Source organism: Passer montanus, unplaced genomic scaffold (genome assembly GCF_014805655.1).
Source record: "Passer montanus isolate IOZ18808 unplaced genomic scaffold, ASM1480565v1 scaffold113, whole genome shotgun sequence".
Taxonomy (NCBI): domain Eukaryota; kingdom Metazoa; phylum Chordata; class Aves; order Passeriformes; family Passeridae; genus Passer; species Passer montanus.
Genome location: NW_024357947.1, coordinates 111,438 through 135,672, shown reverse-complemented (window position 1 = coordinate 135,672; position 24,235 = coordinate 111,438). Strand labels below are relative to the sequence as shown.

At 40.3% G+C, this 24,235-nt stretch overlaps 1 protein-coding gene across 3 annotated transcripts; it reads left to right on the top strand.

Annotated features, from left to right (window-relative positions):
- The first annotated feature begins 664 nt into the window (after positions 1–664).
- On the top strand, positions 665–23,749 carry TDRD12 (tudor domain containing 12). Of its 3 annotated transcripts, XM_039696415.1 has the most exons (33): positions 668–758; positions 1,145–1,343; positions 2,171–2,220; positions 3,800–3,958; positions 4,258–4,394; positions 5,474–5,593; positions 6,194–6,249; positions 7,026–7,111; positions 8,054–8,255; positions 8,441–8,517; positions 8,802–8,860; positions 9,578–9,638; positions 10,302–10,406; positions 10,795–10,977; positions 11,419–11,569; positions 12,515–12,642; positions 13,409–13,597; positions 14,320–14,448; positions 15,273–15,390; positions 16,147–16,280; positions 16,372–16,592; positions 16,801–16,900; positions 18,039–18,226; positions 18,545–18,752; positions 19,274–19,366; positions 20,266–20,435; positions 20,946–21,008; positions 21,100–21,209; positions 22,193–22,247; positions 22,705–22,818; positions 22,899–23,052; positions 23,147–23,213; positions 23,549–23,749. In XM_039696415.1, the coding sequence occupies exons 3-33, from the start codon at positions 2,200–2,202 to the stop codon at positions 23,632–23,634; spliced, it is 3,744 nt and encodes a 1,247-aa protein (XP_039552349.1). In that variant the 5' UTR covers positions 668–758; positions 1,145–1,343; positions 2,171–2,199; the 3' UTR covers positions 23,635–23,749. The 3 variants fall into 3 exon arrangements, with proteins under 3 accessions (XP_039552341.1, XP_039552349.1, XP_039552358.1); XM_039696407.1 differs by lacking the exon at positions 1,145–1,343 and having other exon boundaries at positions 665–758; XM_039696424.1 differs by lacking the exons at positions 668–758; positions 1,145–1,343 and adding an exon at positions 985–1,004.
- The last annotated feature ends 486 nt before the right edge of the window (positions 23,750–24,235 follow it).

The following is a 24,235-nucleotide window of genomic DNA, read 5'->3' as shown; positions in this document are numbered from 1 at the left end:
CATCATTTAGCACCTGGGCACAGCAGGAGTGTGGATATGGGAATGTGGGCCGGGGAGGCATGCAGGGGTGATGCCAGGTGTGTGGAAAAATGCAGTTTTGGCACTTGTGTTAGGTGAGGGTTCTCCCTCTGTCTGGCTGGGGTTTTATCTTCCTGCAGAGCTAGGAACTACACCAAGGATTTACACTAAGTTATTTCAGCACTTCCACAGTGGCAGATCCCTATGAACTCTTTCCACTTGTCCATTTACTTCTTGGTGCTACACCTGTTGTCCCTGTGTTAGTTAAGAACTACCAGTGTTTCCAAAGAACTACCACTATTTCACCATTGCCTCTGCTACAGCGACCTTAAACCTGAAATAAATTCCAAATCCCAAAGATTCATTGTAATAATTTCCCTCAAGTCCCAGTAGACTGTTCTTGATTTCAAGTTGTTTGCAGTAACAAAGGCTTTTATTCTTTCAGTACGAGTTTGGTTTCCATTTTATACAAAAAGCAAGACGATGAACTTCCCTGCGCTTTGTGAGATTTCCTGCAGTGTTTGAGGTGTTTTTTGCACCTATGAACAGTTGGCCGTGCCATGGGCCCCAGCCCGCTCCTGAGGGGCCGGGCGGGGCCGTCCTGGGCTGCGGCCCGCCCCGGGGCGGCTCTGGGGCCGCAGCGCTGGGGCTTCTGGAAGGGTCCGCGGGCAGCGCCTTCTGGAAGCTTCTGCGGGAGGGCGGTGTGTGGAGCTTGGAGCCTGGCAGCGCCGGAGAACGAGGTCAGTGGGCTCGTTTCTACGGGAAACAGCGTGGAGCTGTGGCAGGACAGGGGGAAATGGGGACTGGGGAGAGAGAGTAAAGTGAAGCAAGTGGTTTTTCAGGGCGCTGTGCCGCTCTTCCCTCGCTCGGCGCCCCGGGTGAGCAGGGCTAGGTGGGGCACGGCTGGGCAGGGGGTAACGAGCTGTGTGTGCCGGAGTGTCTGCACACACCGGGAGCGCCGCAGAGGCTCCTTCTGCCTTCTCTCGGTCTGTGTTAATGCAGCGGGCTGGGCGAGGGTTTAGCGATGTACAGCATTTTTACCGGTTGAGTACTGTATAATGGTGGGTGTGGGATTTGAGCGAGCGTTTGTTTCTCGTTCCTAACAAAGCGGGAATGTTACTTGCAGCGGGGTGGGAGAGCTGGTCCTGTGTGTGAGCGTGCTTCATCCATCCACGTTGATGGGCCATTTACTGGGGTTGCATTCATTAACTTGAGACTTCAGCTGAAGTTCCTCACGCCCCTCACGTGTTACTGCTGAAAGAAAACTCCGCTTTAAGTGTTCAAAGCAGCGCTGCTGATCTCTTGGTGCAGTATAACGGTGCAGGGTAAGAAACCGAGTGTGTAACTCCGGAGCCTTCTTTTTGTTAAATGTTCTTGGGTGAAGCTTCTGCAGTCGTTCCAGCTGTTCCATTCTCATGTTAAACTGGGAATGATCACTTACAGCGTGTCGCCGTTCTCGCCCTGTGTCACCTCAGGGTAGCTCTGTTGCTGCTGAACTCTGGCTTGTTCAGCAGTAGCTTTGGAAATGGAAGGACAATGTCTTGATTTTCCTTTTCTGAGATATTTAATTGGGCATCTACTTTAAGTGTTAATTTTCTAAGTTAAGCTAGACCCTGCGGTGATGATACCACGATGTGATTTCGTTTTGTGTCAAAAATGAAATGCCAATTACTTGCTAGAAGTTTCAATTTTCTGTTGTAACTCCTAGGTCTGGTATGTGCCATTGCAGACAGATTTGATACTAATAAAAATGACGTTAAACTTGTTTGCTAAGTCAGGGATTCGTCTTTTGTATGAGGCTGAGGGATTTTTAAAAGTTGTAAATATTCTGCTCTGGTGTTTCTGTTCATTTGATCATGTAGGTAGGTTGTAGCAGCCCTTGTCTGTGATCAGCCTATTTTTGCTGGCCTTTGAATGGAAAAGATGCTGCATGAATGGGAAATCCTAATTAGGCTTTAATGTAGTCCCTCATTAAGAAAGCTGGTTTGAACTCTTTGAAACATGTAAATGATAAGTAATAAGTTGCTTAAACTAGTACTCCTGAAATGAGCAGTAAAAATCTATAGGCTTGCTTTAGGTGTGTGTTCTGCAAATAGGCTTTGAAACAAATGGTGGGGATCAAAATGGTTTATCATATATTTTTCTTTTACAGTAGTGATTAGGGAGACACGGGAGATAAACATGGAAGTCGTGGTATTAAAGGTATGCTGCTTTTTTTTATATCTGAAGGATTGATGTCTGTTGCCATGTGACTTTCTTGAGGTCACATTTACAAAAAATGTTGCCTGTGTATTTCTGTTCACCAGCATTTCTTTGCACTTGTGGAGTCATATTTGGGTTATATATATTTTGTTCATTTTAGGTTTTATTTTATTGTTTTTATTGTAAAATAGGTGAGAAGGTGTGTGAATTAACACAGGCAGGCAGCCAGAAAAATCACAAAACCACAGCTGAAATAAAGGGAGTACATTTATTTAGTTGCCTGGCTAACTGGAGAATTAGGGGCACACTTGGGTGGACACTGGCAGGCTCAGCCCATCCAAGCAGGATTGATCAAGAACCCTGTGAGCTCCCCTGTGCTTTTTATGATCTCTGTGCTTTGATCTTTCTCCTAACACAGAGCTCAGCATGTCCATGAGAGTGCCTCCAGGCCTCTCCAAACACCTGTATTACCTGCACACAAATTCTGCTTCTCAAAACAGAGGATTAACAGCAGTAGGTGTAATAGATGGAATTTCCTACTCTGATGTTCTCCAGGCCTTGGCATTCCCAGCTGGGAGGTCACTTGAGCTATTGTACCACCTTCCTCACCATTTTTACACTTCTAATTCCTTCTTCTCCTGCAGTAGGGATGCAGCTAAAATCTAAAATGGAGGATGTGCAACACACATGTGTTAAATAATGTGTAGTATAGTACTAGATGATCCTGAATTTCACAGGAGATGGTAGAAAATGCAGAATACAGCCAGGACAGGTGACTGAGGGGATATTCCATACTACATGATGTCATGCTGAGCAGTAAAAGCTGCAGGTATGTCTCTGTTCAGCAGCCCTGTGTGTGATGAAGCTCTGTGTTCTGGAAATGGCCGAGCAGCTGCCAGTGGGGAGCAGTGAATCCATTCCTTGTGTTGCTTTGGTTGCACCTGCAGCTCTTGCTTTGCCTAGTCAGCTGCTCTAATGTCAGCCTGTGAGTTTTCTCACCTCTGTCCTTCAGATTGTCTGGTCCTCCTGCTGCAGGGATGTGACCAGGGAGCAGCTGTGTGGGGTTTAGCTGCCTACTGGGATTAAACCACAACAGCTGGGGACCCACATCAGCTGGAGCACTGGAATGGGACAGTTTACAAAGGCTTAGCAGAAAGCTGTCACCCTGTTGTAAAGAAACTGGTTGTCATGCTGACACTCTGAGCAGAAAGAAAAGCCCCTTGGTGAGATTTATCATGTTTTTAGGGTTTTTTTATGTACTTCCTGATGGACTTCATCTGGAAGTAAAAAGCTTTGTCTTTGCACTTTGCCCACTGTTTGGTTTAACCAACTTTCTGGATAATGCTGCTCCCTTCTAGACCCCACATGGTGTTTGTTGCAGTGCTAAAGAGACTTGGAAACTGAGAAGCCATTTCTTGAACTAATGCAGTGAAGGTGAAAGATGTTTCATGTGTTAACATTCTGTGTATCAGTGTCAGTCACCATAATTTTGAAGGTGCCCTGTATAAATCAAGTTTTACATCTACTGTTCAGATACTCTTAAAAGCCAGTAGTGTTTATTCTCTATTCCTTGGCCTAGGTTGAGGATCCAAGTTGCTTTTGGATTGCTGTGAAAGAATGTGTGCCTGGTGTAGTCGGTGAAACTGTGTATGAAAACATGAATGCTGAAATGGACCAGTTTTATAGCAGTTCTAAAGATGCAGAGGAAGTGAAACAAGAGGAGATAAAAAAAGGCCAGGTAAGGTCATTGCTTTACATAGAAATAATCTATTATTTGAATCTGTTTGAGGTGAAGTATCAAATATGTGTTGTTGTTTTATTTTTTTAATTTTACACAGAAAAACAAATAACAGCATCTCTGTGAGTTGTGTTTCCTCATCTGTAAGCCTCCTAACTGTGTAAGCTATAAGGCTTGCATTTTGCAAAGCAAATGGAAAGCTGTGTAATAAATATTGTGTCCTTACCTTTGAAAAGCCTTTGAGTGTAATTGGGGCCATTTGAGGGAACCTGCTGTCTTGTTCTTTGTCGCTTGCTCAGGTTTACGGGGTGTTCAGCGAGGAGCTGAAGTGCTGGTGCAGGGCTCAGGTGGAGTCAGTGCGGTGCCAGGCGGATGGTTACCAGCTCGGCTGTTTCCTCGTGGATTATGCCAAGTACTGCTCTGTTCCAGCAGAGAAGTATGTGCCTTTGTTACTGTGATGGATTTGTTAGTGCATTACATATAACACATTTGTTAATAGATACAGATGCTGTTGATATTTATTTCATCAGTGCTTTGGTTTAATTGAGGTGTAGATTGTGTCCACAAGAAGCTGCTAACCAAATTATACACTTGAAAGAACCTGAGTGCAAAGCAGTCCTTATTTTGTGATAAAGATGCTTTCCATTTTAGGTTTTGCTTTTTTAAAGATTCAGAATAGAAATAATAGTCTGTTGTGATTGAGACGTGTGATTGCCAGTTAAAACTTAACCTTTATATTCTTTTCTTCTTTAATAATTTGGTATATACTAAAAAAATTACGGCCAGTGAAGTTCAGGCACAAAAATCATCTATAGAAGCAGGGTTTCGCTTGCTACAGCAGGTTTTTAGGTCTAAACAGAAATATGTGGGGGTTTTCCCACTGCAGTTGACCAACTTGTTTACTAGGAGCTGCAGTTTGTCTTGTCTTGGTGTCAAAAAAAGGTCCATTTTCACAGGTTCTGAATTCTTGATGAAATGAGTGTAAAACCTTGTGGTTTTAAAATCTTGAAAAATATGTTCTTATGTTTTGGAGCAAGTCAGTCCAGCTCTTAAAGTTTGTCTATTAAAGTATGCAACTTGTAGCACAAGAAACTTCACCATATTGGTTTTGGTAGTATTCCGCAGAATTAGAACTTACTTAAAGTATTTTAAAATAAATAATGTTTTAAGTTGACTGTTGCTTTGTTGGAAAAATGGGTTAAATACCATGAAGATATTTAGAAGATGAGTAGCAAGATGACTTGAAACTGCAGTGGCAAAGGATCAGAAAGATTCCAGTGACTAGGACGTGTATTGATACTAAATGGATAGAACAGCTCTGTCCTGGTCACCAGCTGGTCCTGATGGCACCTCTTAGAGTAAGACAGTGGTTTCAGAGTGGGAGCCAGTGGGATCCAAACTCCTGGAAGAACCGTGTTGTCAAATTCAGGGTAACAGGAGGTAGTTTGTGAGGCCAGTGACTTGTGGAGAAGAAATTCTGCCCTGTAAACTGAGAATTTCTACGTTGTTTTGCAGCATTCGAGTTTTAGCAGGAGCATTTGCAAAGATCCCAGACAGAGCAAAGAAGTGTCGGCTGCACTGCACAAGGCCACTGACACTGCATATTGACTACTGTGAAAACACTGCCAAAATAGGGTAAGGAGAGCTAGTAAATACATTCTGTTTATGCATTTCTGAAGTGTGAGAGTTTAATGTAGAATTTTTTAGAAGGGATTATTATATTTCAAGAAGAAACCTGCAGTATTCAAATAGTGAATGTGGAACACAGAACTGTACCCGTGACTAAGAGGAAAATCAGCTCTATTCCAGCTGAGAGGACAAAGCTCCCCAGGGAAGTGGTGGAGTCCATCCCATCCCTGGAGGGAGCTAAGAGATGCATAGATGTGGCACTAAGGGACATCGTTGAGTGGTGGCCTTGGCAGTAATGAGTTAGGAGGTGTACTCAATGATCATGTGTTTTTCTCCAACATAAATGATTCTATGGTTTCTTCATATTTTATATTTGGTGCAAGCCACGATACCGTGACAAAACATCTTTTAATTTTGATCAGTTGATGATATTGGTGAACTGTAACAATATTACCGAACTAATGTGCTGAGTAATCAGATTCTGCTGGTTTATCTAGTTGGGCACTTCGTAAGAATTTGCATGATTTAGAGCTTTGTGCTTGTATAGAATTTTTTTTTAAACTACCATTTACACATTTGATGAACTGGTTGTGTTTTTTTTCGTAGACCAGCCAAAAGATGGGATACTGCTGCTATCCATCATTTTCGAAAGCTTCTTGAAGGTAAAGCACTTTAGTTTTGGGAAAAAAAAATTATTGGAGAAATGTAGTACTTATGTACAAGTTCATCATACTTGAGTATACCTGATTATATTTATTAATGCTGTTTGTTAAAAACTGTGAGAAAGGAGCTGCCTAAGTATGGAGTGACTAAGGCACAAGTATTTTGGGAGCTGTATTTTCAGTACGCTGGGCTTCCATGCTGCATACATTTTGGTAGTTAAATAGATTGTGTTTAGGCTGGATTAGGCTTACTGAGGGAGCATTTGTGTCACATTAATTTTGAACACTGGAACCATTCTGTGTATTCTGCATGAGACTCTGAATCAGCATCTCTGCTGTCCTGCATTAGCATGAGCAGAGGTGCTTCAGGACTTGGATTGGCTGTTTGCCCAAATGAAAAGTGTAACAAAGCTGTACAGATGTGCAAATACAACTCCTTTCAAGAAAAGGAAATGTCTCACTTGGAAAGCATATGCTGGTGCCCCAAACTGTCAGAGCCCAAGAGAAAATCAAGACTTTCAGTGTAGAACTAAGAGTGGTTTGTCTCAAGGCGTTGTTCATCTGTTTCAGCTCTGTCCTCCTCCAAAAACTAAGGACAGGTTCCTTTTTGGAGCTTTGAAGTTTTTATTGTTAAATTCTTTGTTTCACTTAGGTGAAATAACAAGTGTTACACATTTTTAATTGTGATGCCTGTTTTTGTCTCTCAGTCCAAGTGAAGAATGCTGACAGTGTGATAAGGGTTTAATCGTTTTTCTTGTGTTTCTTACTACATTTAGAGGCTACCGAGGTTAAAGCCACAATACAGACAGTAGAAGATAAAGTGTTAGAGGTGTTTCTTTTTGTGACTATAAGAGATGAAAAGGTAAGATACTTTCATATTTCCAGCTCTATTAATGTATTTTGCTGTTACTTTAAGGTGGAAAGCACGACTCGCAAGTTTTGTAATTTCAATCAGATATAGTAGGAGCTAAATCATTAACTTATTAGAGGTGTTTGTTACAGTGCTGTTCATTGTAAATGTCTGGAGAAATTCCAAGAGGCAGAACTTATATTTTTCTCTGCATGAACTTTTTTTTCTTTTTCATTACTGACAAGCAAGTGAAGTCCAGGCAGTATTTAAGTGGATAACTATATGCATTATTTGGTGTACGTCTTGTGGTATCATATTTGAAGATGTTTCAGTAAGGCAGCTGCATAATACTGTAAAAATAACTAAAATTTCACACTCTTGCATGCAGATGAGTCCTCGAGGAGCTGGAAAAACCATCCAGTCTAGTTCCACTTGCCAAAGTGTGTAACTTGTGTGAAATTTCTTGTGTGAAAGCTACTGCCACACATAAGCAGCTGTATAGTAGATAGAAGAAGTTTTAGGCCTAATACTGTTCTTTTTTTTCTGTCAGATTTTGGTGTATGCTGAATCCAAAAGAAATAAAGAGGCTTCACTGGATTAGAGGGTTCTTTTAGATGTGTAGGGCTCCTAGAAGCAGTTAATTCAGTACAGAATTTTGGCCAGAAACATGGAACTCACTAATTAACAGCTGTTGAAAGAACATGCACGAAGATAGAACTTTTCTTTTTTTAGACTTAATACTTGAATACAGAAAGCATTAATACAAAAAGCATTCACTGGTATTTCTTATGTCTGATATTCTTTTTGGTTGGATTTTGTTTGGGTTTTTTTTATAATTTATAAAAGCACTGCTTTTGTTCAAAGCTTCACATAAATTTTAAGCAAGTATGTGCTGGTGTAGCTTATTGCTTGTTGACACTGGTCAAAAAATATCTTGTTTGGGTTTTTTTATAGATCTGTGTTAATGATGATCTGGTTGCAAAGCACTTTGCTCGTTACAAGGAGGATGAAGGGACAGCAGGGAGTTCTTCAGATGTTTCTGATGATGAAGTGTCCTTCAATGCTGAGTGTGTTCCAGTGGAGTTTGTTGGTCCTACATTTCTTGCCAGGCCAAAACTGCCCTTTGGGGAGGAGGTGTCACCACATCTTGGGCCAGGTGGGACCCACGAGTGGGGAAGACAGTCCTACATGCAGCACTTTGTATGTTTAGTTGGATATGTGGAGTGGGAATGTCCTGTCTTGGGGTGGATCCCAGTGACTGGGACACGTGGTGTCCATCTCTGGCTTTTTATGTGTTCAGATAATCAGAAATTGGTAGCTTCATTTCATTTACCTTTTTAGGTCTTGCTGGTTGTAATTCTGTTCTTGAAAAGCCATCCCGAAGGTCTCATACAGATCTAAATGACAATACTGTGCCTGTAAGTATTACATTTTATATTAAATTGTGAAATACAAGCTAACAAAAACATACATAGGCCAGATTAGAAGTGCTGTAGTCACCCAGCTTGTTGTTCTCAGACAGTTTTCTGAAGCTTGTTTTATCAAAATCATTGCCTTAGTCAAAGAAACTTCGCATTTATAAAAAAATGCTGCAGAATATTTGGAGAATCCCACAGCTGGGTAAGAAAACTACTTTCAACTTTGTGTTTTAAATACTGCTTTTGAACAGTACTTTAGTGCTTAAAATGTATTTTCTTTCCAGGTGGTCAGCATGGTGCCAGGTTTGCCTCCCAAGGAAGATAAAGCAGTTCAGACAGAGAGGTGTGGTGCAGTATGTTAAATATTCAGAATGATTCTGTCATCAGACAGTTGGGAGCTCTAGTGTGTTTGCAGTTCTGTTCTTAGGCCTCTGAAGGGCAGAGGGAAAGGGAAGCCACATGCACATGCTTCTGGGGAAGGAGGGACTTCAAAGCTGCTGATAGTTACCCTGGAAAAATACCAGTTATTTCTAAACAGTAACTTTACCACAGGGGTGTGGTGGGCAGGTGTTTTTCTGCACAATAAGTGTGTTAATTTGCTTTATTTTATTTCTAGTGTGATTGATAAAGTTTTCAGATTTAATGAAATATGACTGGGTCAATTTGTGCAATGCTTTCACTGTGCTGCAGGTCAGTTGATGCATATGTAGTAAACCTCAGGAGTATTTCTTCTTTCAGTTTCTAACTGATACGAAGATGAGTTGTTTTATGTTTTGGAACATTAAAAAGCCTTTTTTTCTGCAGTCCAGTCTATTTTTCTTCTAATGTCAGGGAATTTACCAACTAACTTTGAAAAATATTCTGAAATACTATTTTCAGTAAATTTTGCTGTTCAGGCGGTGGATTTTTATTTCTCCTTTTGTATTGAGGGTTTTTCTCATTGGCATAGATAGATATGTTAGAAATACTTAATTGCTTCATAACACTTGGGAAATACTGGTGGTATTTATAAATGACGTTCTTTTGCATTTATGTTGGATTTAATATCTCTGTTTCTCAGGCTTCCACAGTTCTTAAATTCTAATTTCCTTCAGGCACACACAGTTGAAGATGACCAACAGGTATTTCAAACGTTAATTTCAATTTAACTTCTCTTGTGCAAACATTTTGATTTTGGTAGCATTGGGTCTTTGTGGAAGGAGGTCAGGGATTGACTGCTCCTGCATTGGCCTCTGCAGAGCTGAGCCAGCCAAGTTGGGGATGCCTCTCTGAGTTTAAGAAAGGGCAAAAACACAGGCAAGGGAATAAAAAAAAAGTGAGAAACAGGCAATGCCAGGGTCAGAGGAGTAGAAGGAGCTCCATGCAGGTGTTTCTGAGGGGCTGCAGTCTGTGGAGGACCTGCACTGGAGCAGGGGAGAGAGAAGGAGCGATGGACAGAAATTGCCAGCTGCATTGTGACTGCAGTCCTGCTGCTCCTTGTGGGACTCACTGCCAGCTGTTCACAGAGTATCCACTGCATCTCTTCAGGGGTTTAAGACAGTTAAGACCATCTTTGAAAATCTTTCTTCAGGAACAGCAATAAAGAGTTTTTATCTCGCCCTTGGTCTGTGTAACCTGTAATGTGTAACTCTATGTATGAATTATATTTAAAGTGAATTTAGAATTTGATGCATTTACATCAAAATGCCATTTTTTAAAATACAGTGAATGCTTCTGAGTTTTGTGCAAGCTAAACCTCTTTTGTTAAGCATTGCCATTATCATCTATTTGTCTCATGCTTTCAGACTTTACAGAATGTTGGGAAAGAAAAAAACTTTGTGTTCCTGAGCAAGAAAATTGAACCATCATCACTTTTGGAAACAGCACCTCTTTTTGATGGTCTGAAAAAGGTAGAGGTGATGATACTACATTGATTATCATTTTAAGACAAGTTCCATACCTCAATTTACCACAGTAAATATTACAGTAATACCTCAGTTTGTTTGAGGAATGTGTACAAGGTTGTTCATATAATTGAGTAAATGAAGCTTTGGAGAAGTGCTGTAAGAATTTTACACTTTTTTTGTGGTATATTAGCCACTGCTACAAGTGGATTTGAATTTGAATACAGTAATTTAACAGCTGAGCCCAGAAGGTGGTTTTTCATATTTCCTGTTAAGGACATTTGTTATGTAGTGGGTCACAAGCTTTTAAATCACTCATTGTTATGCATTGTCTTGTTTTGTTGGTGTTCAAGTATGCGGATTTAATGGGAAACTCTTATTTCTGTTTCTGTAGGAACTTGCTTGGAATAAGTTTTCAGGCCCTACCTTCACCCAGTCCTACTGTTGGCCACCAGTAGCTGGGGGATGTGATGTCGTTGCCATCTCCCATCAGGGAAATGATCCCTTATTATATATTCCACCAGTTCTTACCCTTTTGCAGGAAAGTGACTATGAAGCCTTGCCCAGCATGAGTGGGGTATGTATATATGGGACCAGAGAACCTGTTACTGCTCTGAATGTTTGGAATGTATACATTAATGTCATCTCAATGTATCTTCATGATGCCTGCCAGTTTCTCTAAGGCCTCTGCTTAGAGGACTTGGATGGACTCTGAATGGGGCGAATCCCAAACTTAGTTTAAAGCAATCCCTGACAAGTGGTTTATGCCCTGGCACTTAAGAGATACAATGGAGCTTTGTTTCTGCATGAGCAGTATGTACTTAATTAAACTAAATTGGGTATTAACTGTTTCAAATACCACATTGCATTTTCTAGCTTCTATTAGATCATATAATTACTGAGGTTGTAAGGGACCTCTGAAAATGGCCCAGTACAACCTTAGTAAGACAGGATTCTTAAGGTTCTGTACTTCTGTCTAACACATGTTGTTAATTTTTGTACCTGTGTATGTATGTAGCCACTAGCACTGATTTTATGTCCTGGATGGAAGAAGGCACAACTTGTTTTTGACCTGCTGAAAACATACAGGAAAGGCTGCAGACACCTTCATCCAATGCTGATAATCCTTGGGCAGAACAAGGAAGCAGCCAGCCAGATGGAAATCCGAGGTTGTAAGACTACTTTGTCATCTTAGTTGTGCCTCAGGGCAGTGTGGGCTGCCTTGATTGCAGGAGCATGTGAAAGAACAATTTCTGCTTCTCATGTTCTTGGTTTATTTGTTTAAATGGTGATTTACAATTTGCTGTTACAATAAATGCTCAGTACTTTGTGCATCTAACTCAGTAACATGCAGGGGCTGCTCCATAGAGAAGCAGCATAGAAGTAATAAAAAAGCTGTTGGGAGACTTGCCTTGCTTAGATGTATGTACTTTAAACATTTAGGTGTGTTCTGGTTTGATGCCTTTGTTTGCTACCTGCATTTTCAAAAGTGGCTTTTGTTGTGCCAAGGGAGTAAGGACTATGGATAAAACTATGAGGAGTGTGTAAAACTCCATTTCAGCAGTTGGTATTTTTTCATCCATTGTTCATGTTTGAGACTGGTGGGTGAATTCAGACCTTTAAGCAGCAGAGCTGTTGGTTATTTGCAGCAGTGAAGATTGGTGTGGTTTTATTTCTATGTGTAGATAGATACACGTGCACACAGGTCTGAGTAAATTCCTAAGCTACAATGTGTGCTTTTTTCCACTGTTGAAACTCAACTTTCCTGAAATTGCTCTTCATAAATATTTATAAATATTTCCCTTCTGGCTATTTGCTTCTGAAGTTGTTATCTCTGCTTCCAGTACCTTTCTGGAAAATGAGATGACATCCTTCTTTGTAAGCTTGCTAACCTTCAGATATTTCACTGGATTTTAAAATACAAGAACCTCACCCACTTATGTCTTGGAAAACTTGCAGGAGTAGAAAAATACAAACTCCCCAGCTTCGAGTTGATGAATCTGAAATACAAGTGTGACCCTTTTTAAGAGAGCTACTACCGTGTCCTTTGCTGTCACAGTAATTCTCTTCCAAGCAGTAAGTTAATGGTAACAGTATTTGCTTCCATCTTGTAGGTGAAGTAGTAGTGACTACACCACACAACCTCCTGAGGCTGCTGGAACATAACACTGGGCTCTTGTGTAGGCTTTGCCATCTTGTTCTTGATGAGGTCGATGTGCTGTTCTCTGACACTTGTGAGCAGGTAAGTGGCTTCCACACTCACTTGGTAAAATGCTGCTCCAGTTGTGCATGTGTCTGAAACAGTGGCACATGCTGAGGAAAAAACACTGGAAGTGGGTTTATGATGAATGGCCTCTTTTTTTTCCTTCCTTAATTTTTGTTTTTGTGTTTGCAGATTACTGTGTTGGCAGGTTGGGCTTGTTTTCTAGTTATCACCTAGGTTTTGCTGAATGCCTCTGCCCTCTCAGATCTGCTTTGTCTAGGCTTTTTATATTGCAGATTTGAAGAGATCTTTTTCCTGAGATTTCCATCTTCTCTGGACCGAATCCTGCATGCACATGTATATGCTGTTGAATGGCCTCTTTTTTTTCCTTCCTTAATTTTTGTTTTTGTGTTTGCAGATTACTGTGTTGGCAGGTTGGGCTTGTTTTCTAGTTATCACCTAGGTTTTGCTGAATGCCTCTGCCCTCTCAGATCTGCTTTGTTTAGGCTTTTTATATTGCAGATTTAAGAGGTCTGTTTCCTGAGATTTCCATCTTCTCTGGACAGAATCCTGCATGCACATGTATATGCTGCCCTCTTGCTTTCTCTTGCTTCAGAAGTCATGCAAAGAATAGGATAAAAGTGTGCATACCAAACTGTTCTTTTGGGGGGTGAAACTTGTAGTTTGCTGTGGTAGTGGCTTTGTGGCTGGAAAAAACATTGTTCTCAACTCAGTATTTTTCTGAGTTGTCATGAGCTTGCTGGAATATGATGAGAGGAGAGAAAAAACCATATTTTCTTCCTAGGTGTTTACTATACTGGATTGTTACAAGAAAGCCACTGCTCAGGCACAGGGGAATCTACCACATCAGATCATTGCTGTGGGAACTCAGTGGAATAAACATATCACACCCTTGATAAAGGAGTTCATGCATGATCCTCACATTGTGATAACTGTTATTGAAGAAGCTGCCATCTTTGGAAATGTGCAACAGGTAAAACTTTGGAAACTATGTCACTGCTTGGATATGTGGTTGCTGCTGGTTTACTGGAAGCAGGTGGTGCTGCACTGCTGCCTCCCAGTGTGAGCTGAAGTTAGAAATCATGTGCAAGTGAGTCGCTGAAGGAGCTGGAGGTCTCTAACTTTCTTCTGTAGGATTGAGATGAAGACAGTCTCTTGACTATCTCATGGTTAGTGCAAATGAGTCTAAATTTGATGGGATGTATTTGCAAACAATACAGTTCTTGACCAGAATGTTTTTGCAGTTGTTAGCTGTGACTGGGAGAACTATAAGGTAAGCAGTGCCAAGGCAAATCAAGTAAAGCATTTGGTTTGCTGCTTTCACACAGTACCAGACTTTTGACCTCAGATTTCTAGAAGGCCTATTACATATTTTCAGGTATCTTTTCACTTAATTTCCAGTCAATGTAGTATAGTTCTGAGGAATAACACAAAATGGTTTGATTTTAATTACACTGTGTCTCAGTATGGAGTTGTTTCTATGGATTTTAAGTGTTGAGAAATCTCCTAAAGTAGGTACTCTGAGCGTGTAAGGAAACTGAAAAGCCACAAGTTTTTGTGAGAAGCCTTAATGATTGAGCAGAACTGAAAGTGTAAATGTGTGGACACATCAAGGTTAGGATTAGGAAGAATTATATAGTAAAATATGTATGGGTTACATGAATTTCCAGCTCTCTGTTTCATATTTGCTTTTAGGTCGTGCAACCCTGCATGAACAGCAACAGAACTGCTGAGTTACTCAAAATCCTGGACTTCACCCAGAGGAATCATCAGAAAGTGCTGGTTTTTACTGACTCAGCAACTGAAGTAGAGATGATTCATAAGGTAAGAAAGTCTTTAAACTTAGATAAACAGGGTTTTTTGTTTTTTTTTTTAAGTCACAACAAACTAAAATATCTTGGCTTCTGAAAATAAAGGAGGAATGTGAACTTGGAAGTTAATCTTTCCTGCTGAAAATAACCCCAGACTGACTGCCAGTAAATAACTGGCATAGATCATGTGATACTTAAAGGATTAATTTCTGATGTAAATATTAGTGCATCTGGAATGTTTATTCTTTGATTATTAATGGAAGCAAATCTGGTTTGGGGTTGTAACTTTTTAACACAGTTCCCTTGCATATTTGAGGGTTCAAGCATATCAAAACCAACCCTGCCACCACTTTAAAAAAGTGCTTGTTGATGTTAAAATAGGATTGAATATGTTCATAGTAATTCTTGTTGGACAACAATTCTTTGGACACCAAATATTTTACATGGTCTCTGAAAATATTTCAAGGGCTCGTGTGATGAAGAGTGCTTGTTCTGAGAGACTGACACATGAATCTGCATGTTGTTAGCTCATGGAATCAGAGAGGACACATTAACAAGGGGAAAAGCTTGGTGTTTTTATTTTCTTAAATGTCTGTCTAATGTATTAAAACATGAGAACATGAGCTTGTAGTTTTCTTTTTATACAGGAAATTAATGAACCTTATCTCCATTAATACTTCTTTTTTTCATATAAGAAACCTAAATTTCATTAGCTCTTTTGTTGTATCTCTGCAGTAAGATGTGCTAAATTCTAGTAAGAAATGCTGCCTCTTATACTTGATTGGAGCAAGTACTGCAGCATTGCAGGAATGTGTAACTTTTCACTTTGCCATGCAGGCACTGAAGAGCAACTCAATAGTTTCCTTGAAAAAGCATAAAGAGAGCAAGTGTAATGCTAAGTGTGTCTTGGAAAGGTGGAGAAAAATGCACAGTTCTGGCACTCCTGCTGTGTTAGGTGAGGATTCTCTGTCTGGTTGGGATTGTATCTTAATGCAGAGCTAAGATCTGCACCAAGCACTTACACTATGTTACCTCACCACTTCCACAGGGGCAGATCCCTGTCAGTTCTTTCCAGTTCTCTGTTTACTTCTTAATGCTACAGCCCTTTCCTTTTTGGGTTTTTTTCCTTTTCTCCTGTTACTATTTTCCCTGCTTAGTTAGAAGAACTACCAATGTTTTCAAAGATTTTCCATAATTTCACAATTTCCTCTGTTACAGAGGAGATAAAAAGTCTGAAATAATTTCCAAGCGACAGATTTATTGTAATAATTTTCTGTAAGTTCCATTAGGGTTGTTTTTCAATTTTTTTGCAGTAACAAAGGCCTTTATCCATTTTCAAATTCAATTTGTTCTATATGTTATATAAAAACAAGAAGGTGCACTTGCCTTTGCACAGAGCTGTGGGAATTCCTGCACTATTTCAGCGGTCTCCTGTCTTACTCCTGTGAATTACTGAGTGGTGCTCAGTTCTCTGTATTCTGTGGTGCTGACAGGAAGTGGAGAATTCTGTGAGCTTGGCATGAAATGCTGTGTCTGCCATAGGCTGATGAGATTTATTGACTGGAGAAATAAAAACTTAGAGGAATGTACTGGGGGGAAATCCATCTTCATCTTCCAGCTGGGAGAAGGAAATCAGCTGTGGTATGTGTGATGTGATACTTCCTGTGTTTGAGTTACTACAGTTACAGATCTGTGTGAAACATGTGCTTAGTTTTAGCAGATGACTGCCTGCAGTCCTTGGGAATCACAGATGCAACTTGGGTGATCCATTTCAGTTTCCCATCTCCAGCAGTCTTTGGGCAGCGCCTGCAAAGCATGAGTGACAACTTCAACCCTGACATAAAGGTTTGGGTGAACCTTGACTGGGTAATGCTACACTGGGTTATTACTGGTGGATACATAAATGTTTTCTCAAAATATTTCTCATTACTTTTAGGATTCTGCTGTAGATGAGGAAGATCTGAAGGCCAAGTCAGTCATTCTGCTGACAGAGAGCAGTTCCTGTCATGCACCTGGGATTCTCTACTATTTAGAGCATGCAGAAGTTGAAATTCCAGAAGAACTCTATGATTTGACTGCCAGGGTGCAGGAATCTGAGGAAGATGAGACATTTTCAAGGCCTCTGTGTGCTGCTCTTAAAACATTTGGGCTTTGCAGGTAAGGAAATGTCAGGTTTTTGTGCCTTGAATGATGATTGCTGCCGATTCCTTGATGAATTTTCCTGTTGGATGCTTTTATCTGAAACAGGTTTTGGTCGTGATATTTTTTTTTCCCTTTGCCTGTTGCAAGTCACGTAACAGTAGTTTAGATAAAAGCTCTTTGCTTTCACTTGTAAACTTGTTGTGTTTTTTTTTTTTTAATGTAGGAACAGAACAGAGTGTCCAGATCGTCATGAAATTAATTTATCAGTAGACATGGCCCAGAATAGTGCAGCTGAAATGATAGAAACACCTGAACGTGTGACAGTAAGTGAAACAGTTTTCTTTGCGCTTGGTTACCAAGAGGACAGCTCTTAAACAGCTACTTAGCATGTTCCTTTATTTTTTGTTATTCCATTAACCTTACTGCAGTAGGATTAATGTGCTCTCCCTTGCATAAATCAGTGTGCCACATGTTCTTTGTGTTGTGTTTTGTAGGTAATCTTGAGTTTATCTCAGGGGGTTTTTCTGCTTTAAAGACTGACATTTTGTGGAAAGAGGACTTGTGTTCTGTCTATTTGTTCCTTTTATAATTTGAGACTATATATTAAAATTTACAAAGATGGAGGTTTATAGAAATTTCTCGTAGAGGAAGCACAGAGTAATCTGTGGGAGTGAAGAAGTTGAAGATTTTTTTTTAACTGACTGGTTCGTGCAAACTTGCTGAAAACTGAGCATTTTCTGGCCTTGGGATTAAAGAATGTATTTTTGTTTATAGTATGCCCAAGAAATGGGGAGCTCCTTTCTTGTAGGTAGAACGTGTGAGTTATTGCCTTCAAAAATATCAGTGCTTTGGAAGATTTTTGCTATAGAGTGCTGTTTTACGTAGACTTCTTTTTCAGTAGTTCCACATCCATGAAACCTTCACGGCTATAAGGTTGACTGTGCTACAGTGATTCTTTATTTCCTAGTAAGAGTTTGTGTCTCCAGGTCCCTTTGAGACTTGGACTTTATCTGAGGTGCTGTCAAAGCAGCATTTTACCCATTGGTGTGCACAGCTGTGTGTTTGTAGTCTTCTATTTAAGTCCTTTTGGTGCAAAAAAAGCAGTTCTGTCTGTAAGGCTGAGGAGCATTCAGAGTAGAGCTGGAGTGGTGCAGGATGTGTGAGTGGTTAATAGCCTGGCAGGTAATGGGCAGAACTCACTGGTGTTCACTGAGGTGGAATGTCATCACCTGACACCCATCAGCTCCTGTTCCATACATTGCTGTCCACTGCTGCCTGAACTATGGGCAGTTAGGATTGAGAACAACAACTCACTGGTTTCTGAAATATGTGTGTACAACATCTCTCACCTTTTGGGGCTGGAAAGAGTAATGTGATCTATATATAAATTATAGACTTAAATTTAAATGGTTTGAGAAGTCACCCACCCCTCCCTTCTGCTGATGTATTTGATCCCTTCAGATCCTGCCTCTCTTCATTGTACATGCAACAAACTACTTTGGTCGAATAGTCAAGAAACAAAAGGACCAATACACAGTTCTTGCTAGAGAAATGAATGATTACTTCAGGGTACCAGGACACAGGATTTCTGTTAACACTGTGGAGAAGTCAGTGTTCTATGGGTTACGTGAGGGTGCCGTTTGCCACAGGTAAAATTTTGTTGGCTTTTTACTTGATTCATGTGCATGTATTTATACAAAGATTTTTAAAATCTTGACTGTTGGGTAAAGAAAAAAGTCCTCAAAAGCAGCAAAAAAACCCCACTGTTATGCAAATAATGCTTTTAAAAAGCTCTTGCCTACTCTGAGCTCATGAATGGCAAACAAGATGATTCCCCACACACATGCACTTGGTTACAGAGTGGGCTGGGGAAATACCAGTTTTAAAATGAGAGCAGTTTTAAAAAATATCCTGCACACCTGGTTACATGAATAATAATTCTCTGTTTCTTTTCCTGCTATATGAAGGGTTCAGGTGGTAGAGACTCCAGCAAAAGATGAAGAAAATGTCTATAAGGTCACAGTTGAATACATAGATGAAGGCAGGACAAGTCAAGTGAATAGTGATCAGCTGCTTCACCTACCTGTGAAGTTTCAGAGCCTGCCACCTCAGGCTGTGGAAATTATAGTTTGTAGAGTAAAACCCATTGATAATGAAGCTGAATGGAATCCAAAGGTAATAATCAGCTTTTGCATGGTATTTCCTTTATGGTCTTTACCTTCTCTTTCTGTTGTGTATAAGAAAACAGTTATAAACTGTAAACTTGGGTACCAGATTGCATTGCTTACTAGTATTGACACTAAATACCTGCAATTGGGGCAGGTTCTGAGAAGGTCAATTTTCTTTCGTTTTGCTATGAAATAATACAGGGAAATTAATGGGATTTTTTTCTCTGATTTAAATGTCTTTCTTTTAGAATAGGTTCCCACTACTTTGAATTCTGGGGGAGGAGCAGGGGAAGTGTAACCTCTCTGAATTGACCTGTATTTGAGTGATCTTTCATTATCCTTGAAGGCTGGTAGTGTTCTAACTTTGAGTTAAGTTAAAGTGTTGCACTGGTTTACTCAAAATTATATCTGTTGCATACCCTTTTCATTGTTAAGCTCAGAAGGTGTTGTTTCATTGCAGTTAAAATGACTCTAAAGCTGTGTTGGTATCCATACATCTCAAGTGCAGTGATAACTTATTTTTCCTAGGTGACTGATCACATTAATCACAAAATTAAAGGAAAACTTCATCATGCAAAAGTGGTGCATACCTTGGGAAGGACAGTTTGGGTTGACCCAATGGTAGGTATAGAACTGCAGTACTGGGAAGTCTTTGTATGTCTGCACATGGTCCAAGACTATTCCACAAAGTTAGTAATAAAAGTGTTTTTGGGAGGTACTAGTGTCCAGTAGTTTGCCTTGTGAAATCAGCTCTGCAGTTTGTCACGTTCCACTGGAAGAATGAAACTTGGAATCCTCCAAGATGGTTTGCTGATATCCAACAGCTCATGAAATAGGCTTCATTTATTTTGTTTGTAAATTCTTAATTCTGCTCTTACAGCCCTTACACTAGTTTGCTGTTGGTGTTAGTCTAAATTTTTCTGCAAATTAAAAAACTTTGAAACTTTACTCCTTCATTTTCTTGATCAAAACAGGAAAATGGCTGCTCTTGTTCTTGGAGTTTTCTTGTTTTATAGTTTGACATCCATTAGCATCCAGCAGACTCCTTGATTTTGTGGAGTGAGTGAAGTGAAAAATGGATTGGAAAGAGAAAATGGTCTGCAAGTAATTCTTTTCAGTAGCTTCTGTTCCCATATCGTGTTGCTCAAACCTTTCATCAGTTTCTAGGCTTTGGGGTTTTTTATTGTGCCTCCCACCCCCTTAGCTGTTCTTGGGATGTGTGGGACTCACAGTTATTTTTTGCATGAGGTATATTAGGGCTGGCACTGTTTACTTAATTGCCATCCTGGTTCTGTTAGTGCAAACAGTTACTTGAGCCATTATCACAATGTAAATGATGATGGATACTTGGAAAACTACTGATCATGGGGAGGTTCCTATTTGAAAATCAGGAAAACCAAATTGCTTGCAGGCATAAATCAATAGGGCTACGTTTGAGGTTTGACTAAAAGAGCAGCTTTGAGTTGGAGAGAGACCATTGAAGAGCTGTGCTTTCCCTTTATTATGTTGTGTAATTCGAGGTTGGGGTTACCAGTATTCCCACGATGAAGATGTGGATCAATGAGTACAACATTCGATCTGAGATTTTGTCGACGGGTTTGGGAACCGACAATCCTGAACATGTCGGAGAAATTCAGAAGCTGTGCACACAGATACCAGTTTTGGATCATGCAGAGAGCTTGGAGCATTTGTAAGTGTTAGCAGGTTTTTTTCAGCATATAAAGAGAAAAAATTTATTTAACTGAATATGAATAATATTACAGTGATTTAATTAAATGTAGAAACAGTTATATTTGTAATGTGTGTTTACTTCCCATTAACTACTCTTTAGGCCTATAACACCAAGGAAAAGAAAATCCTAATTCTAGAAAATGTTAACCTAGAATTTCATGCAGACAGGCAAGTTACTAACTTGCCTAACTCTAATCCTGACTTACTAAGTCTGTAGTTAATATGGAGTCTGAATTCAGATTCTGTCACAATTTATGATGCTCAGGACCTGGTTTGGATGCTTACCAGCCATTAAACATCTGGTATCTCAGGCATAGCCTGTTTGCATTTATTCCTTTCTCCTGGGAAAGGAAGGTTGGGAACCTCCATGTCATTGCCAAAGCATGTAATGCTAGGGACCAGATCATTTCATTGTGATGCTGTGTGCTGAAATGTGTGTAATGCAACTGCTTGGATCATTTTTTTACAGACCTGCTAAGCCTGAGACTACTGTTGAAAAATTGGGAGCTTCAATACAGTCTTTGTTACTAAGGTACAGATTAAAAGTAGGGGGAGGCAAAGTAAAGTGAAGTTGACTGCCATTTGTGGGGTTTTCTTTTAAAACTGCTTTGTCTTCCGTTCAGAAGCACAAAAGAGGACACAGCTGATCTAGAGGAAGTGTCCAGTCTACAGGATCCATCAATACAGGAAAATTCTGCTGAAAGCTCTAACAGTCCTGTGACTCCTCCAAGCAGTAAGCCTTCAATCCTTTCTGGAAGTTTTCAAACAATTCAAGTTAGGTGCTTGATACCAACCTAGCAGTCATCCTGGCAGCTGCAGGCTGCTCTGGGTACACAGAGCAGCACCGTGTGGCTGATGTTTGCAGCCAGAGCTGCCTTCCAGTGAGCAGTCAGGAGATGCTGAGAGTGACTCTTGCTACTGTAACTCTGTGGCTGTCTGGGGAATGCTCTGTCCTTGAGACGCTTGGAATTCTTTGGCTGTGAGTGGAACATGTGAGCAGGACACCTGTGCTGTAGAGGGGGCAAGAGCTCTGCTGTCCAATGCCACAGGATTGAAGGGAGTTGAAATCTGTTGAAATAAAGTTGTTCTCAGAGAGGGTAATTTTTTTCCCAAGAGTGAGGATGGCAGAAAATGGTGATTACCCCTCTTGCCCATTTCTTTTTCATCTGATTGCAAGGATGTGTTTACTTTTCTGTCAGTAGAGGCTTAGAAATGTTTAGGCACAGCAGGGGGACAGGATTACCTGCTAGCAGCTGACACATAAGTGGAAGGTAAAGAAGTTCTAGCAGATAAAAAGGCTGGAGTGCTTATTGTAGAAGATTTTTTTCCCTCTTAATAGTCACACTAATGCCATGTTTTGAGCTGTGGTGTTGACACCACTATTAATAATTTCATTCCTGAAACTCCCCACTAAGTCCTAAAATTATGTTTTGAAACTGCAGAAAACCTTTACCTGACCTGGAAAACAGCATGTTTGGTTAGGCTTTTTAAAATCTTTTAACACCAACTACAGTATTTTTGCTAATTAAAGTTTTTTATTGAATTATTAACTTTATGAAATCTTTCAGGATAGGAAGTACACAATATAAAGGATAAAGATGGTAATTTGGTGGCTAGCAAGTTATTTTTGTGATGATATAGGGGAATTCTTGGGAATAACCTGGTTTCTGTAGTATAGGGAAGTATAAAAGATGTTTCTGGATGTCTTCTTTTTAGATGATGTCGTTCAAACCAAAGAAGCAGAAGACTCTACTGTGCATCAGCAGAAGGGGTAAGAAAATAGCAATTCATTCCCATCTTGCTTTTATGTGAACTGCCCAACAGGACTGTTCTGTGTCTGTGGTCAGCTGACAAGTTCCTTTTGTCTGTTGGAGGTTGGTTTTGCTGTTAGCTTTTCCTTTGGCACTTTGTGTGCAGACTGTGGTGGCATCCTGAAATGAGGCAGCAGGTGGGATTCCTGTGGGGTACTGAATCAGTGGAGTGTCTCCCCATGGAACTTGTAGATGTGCTCCTCCAGAGATTTGGAATATGGTGCTGGTGTAGGAAGCTCGACAGCTGTCCCATCACCTGCTTTGCTGGCCCTGCTGCTGGTGTCAGGTCTGCATGGCCCAGGCTCCTTGGCCGAGTTGTGACTTCATGGGCAAATTCTGGCTCTGTGTGAGACAGCTTGGCTAAACCTCAGTGGTTTTCTGCTTTGGAAAATACATATTAAATGAACTTTCTTTCAGCTGTCATCCACCAATCAAGTGGTTTCAAGATGATGTGAGTGTGACACTGAAGGTACAAATACTGAGGGCAACTGACAGTAAATGTGAGTTCTCTAGAGAAAAGGTGACTTTCAGGTAGGTTTAAGAAACTTCAGTATAATCAGCAAAATGTCTTTGTTTGAATTTAATGTTTTTAAACTTACTGTATATTGCAGTGCTTATTCAGAAGGCAAACTTTATGTGGCTGACCTGGAGCTCTATCAGTCACTAATTGCAGAGAAATCCACATGTGTGATTAAGGATACAGAGGCTGTGATTTTTCTGGTGAAAGAGAAAAAAGGGACATGGTGCAAATTACTGAAGAACAAGGTGAAGTGAAAATTAATCTTGAGAGTTATTGAATGTACTGAACACGTTTGCTGTGCATCAGAGCAGGTATTTCAAACTCTGTTTTTGTCAGCAGAATGTTCACGTGTCCTTAGATTTTGAACGCTGGGAGGAGTCTGAAGATGAAAGGCCTTTTACAGTTGGTAAGGATTGAGTCTGTGTTTATAGCACATAAAAGGATCAGCATTCTCTCTTTGCATTGGCTTTATCTGAAATACTCATTTATTCCAGCACGTTGCTCAGATTCTCTGAGAAGAGCTGAGGGGACCTCTAGAGCAAACTAGAGGCAGCAGGGCACTTCTCTGTCAGCTTAGCACAGACTAAGGGCACACAGAAGTGGTTCTGAGTCTTTTGGTCTAGTTTGTAGTCAAAAGCATTTGGGGCTTGCTGGTTTGGGTCATTGAATAGTACCATGTATTTGTTCTGGAGCTCATTTTTTCCTGGTTTGTAAATGTTACACCTTGTTAATCACTTGCAGGTTCTGGAAAACTGAGCTACCCTCCTGCAGGATCTGAGGAGTGGGTTGAGTCCTCAGAAGACAGCGATACAGAAAGTGATGAGTAACTCAGAGGAGAAATTCCTTTGCCCTCTGATAAGAATTGTACTATTAATTAAATAGCTGATGTAATTGTTGCGTTGATGTAATTGTGGCTTGTTCATGTAATTAATTAAAAACATCAGTGCCTTTAGAACCTGACTGCAACTGTGCTTAATTATAACCTTCACCTGAGAACAGGTACTGGCAAAGCTGTGCCTGGTGTAACAACATTTAAGAGCTGATCTAATCTGTATTTTGGTCTTGCTCTGTATCCTGATGACAACAGAAGTTACATACTTGAAAAAAACAGCTGTGGAGCACATGTTTTCCTTCACTTTTTCTTTGACTTGTTTAATGCCTAAATACAGTGTAAGGTGTTGGGTTTTTTGGGGGCTGGTAGATTAGTCTCTAGTGGGTTAATTAGGAGGTGTAAGTTACCCCTAGTTTCTGTTCAAAAAACAAGGCCTCTTCTGTGAAGTAGAAGCAAAAAGTGGGTTTAGCCATACGTACATACATACAAAGCACCAGTCTAAAGAACAGCGTAAAAAATAGCACCAGTACGTCCAAGAATATTCATCTGACCTCAAGCAATTTTTGATCAGGGTTTTCATGAGGAAGAGCTTTCCT

Excerpts from the sequence above, each read along its gene's own strand:
- TDRD12 (XM_039696407.1), top strand. The coding sequence starts at position 2,200 with ATGGAAGTCGTGGTATTAAAG. Across the intron at positions 8,861-9,577 it reads AAAGCAGTTCAGACAGAGAG|GCTTCCACAGTTCTTAAATT; the intron begins GTGTGGTGCAGT and ends TCTGTTTCTCAG. Across the intron at positions 15,391-16,146 it reads TGGCACTCCTGCTGTGTTAG|TTTTAGCAGATGACTGCCTG; the intron begins GTGAGGATTCTC and ends ACATGTGCTTAG.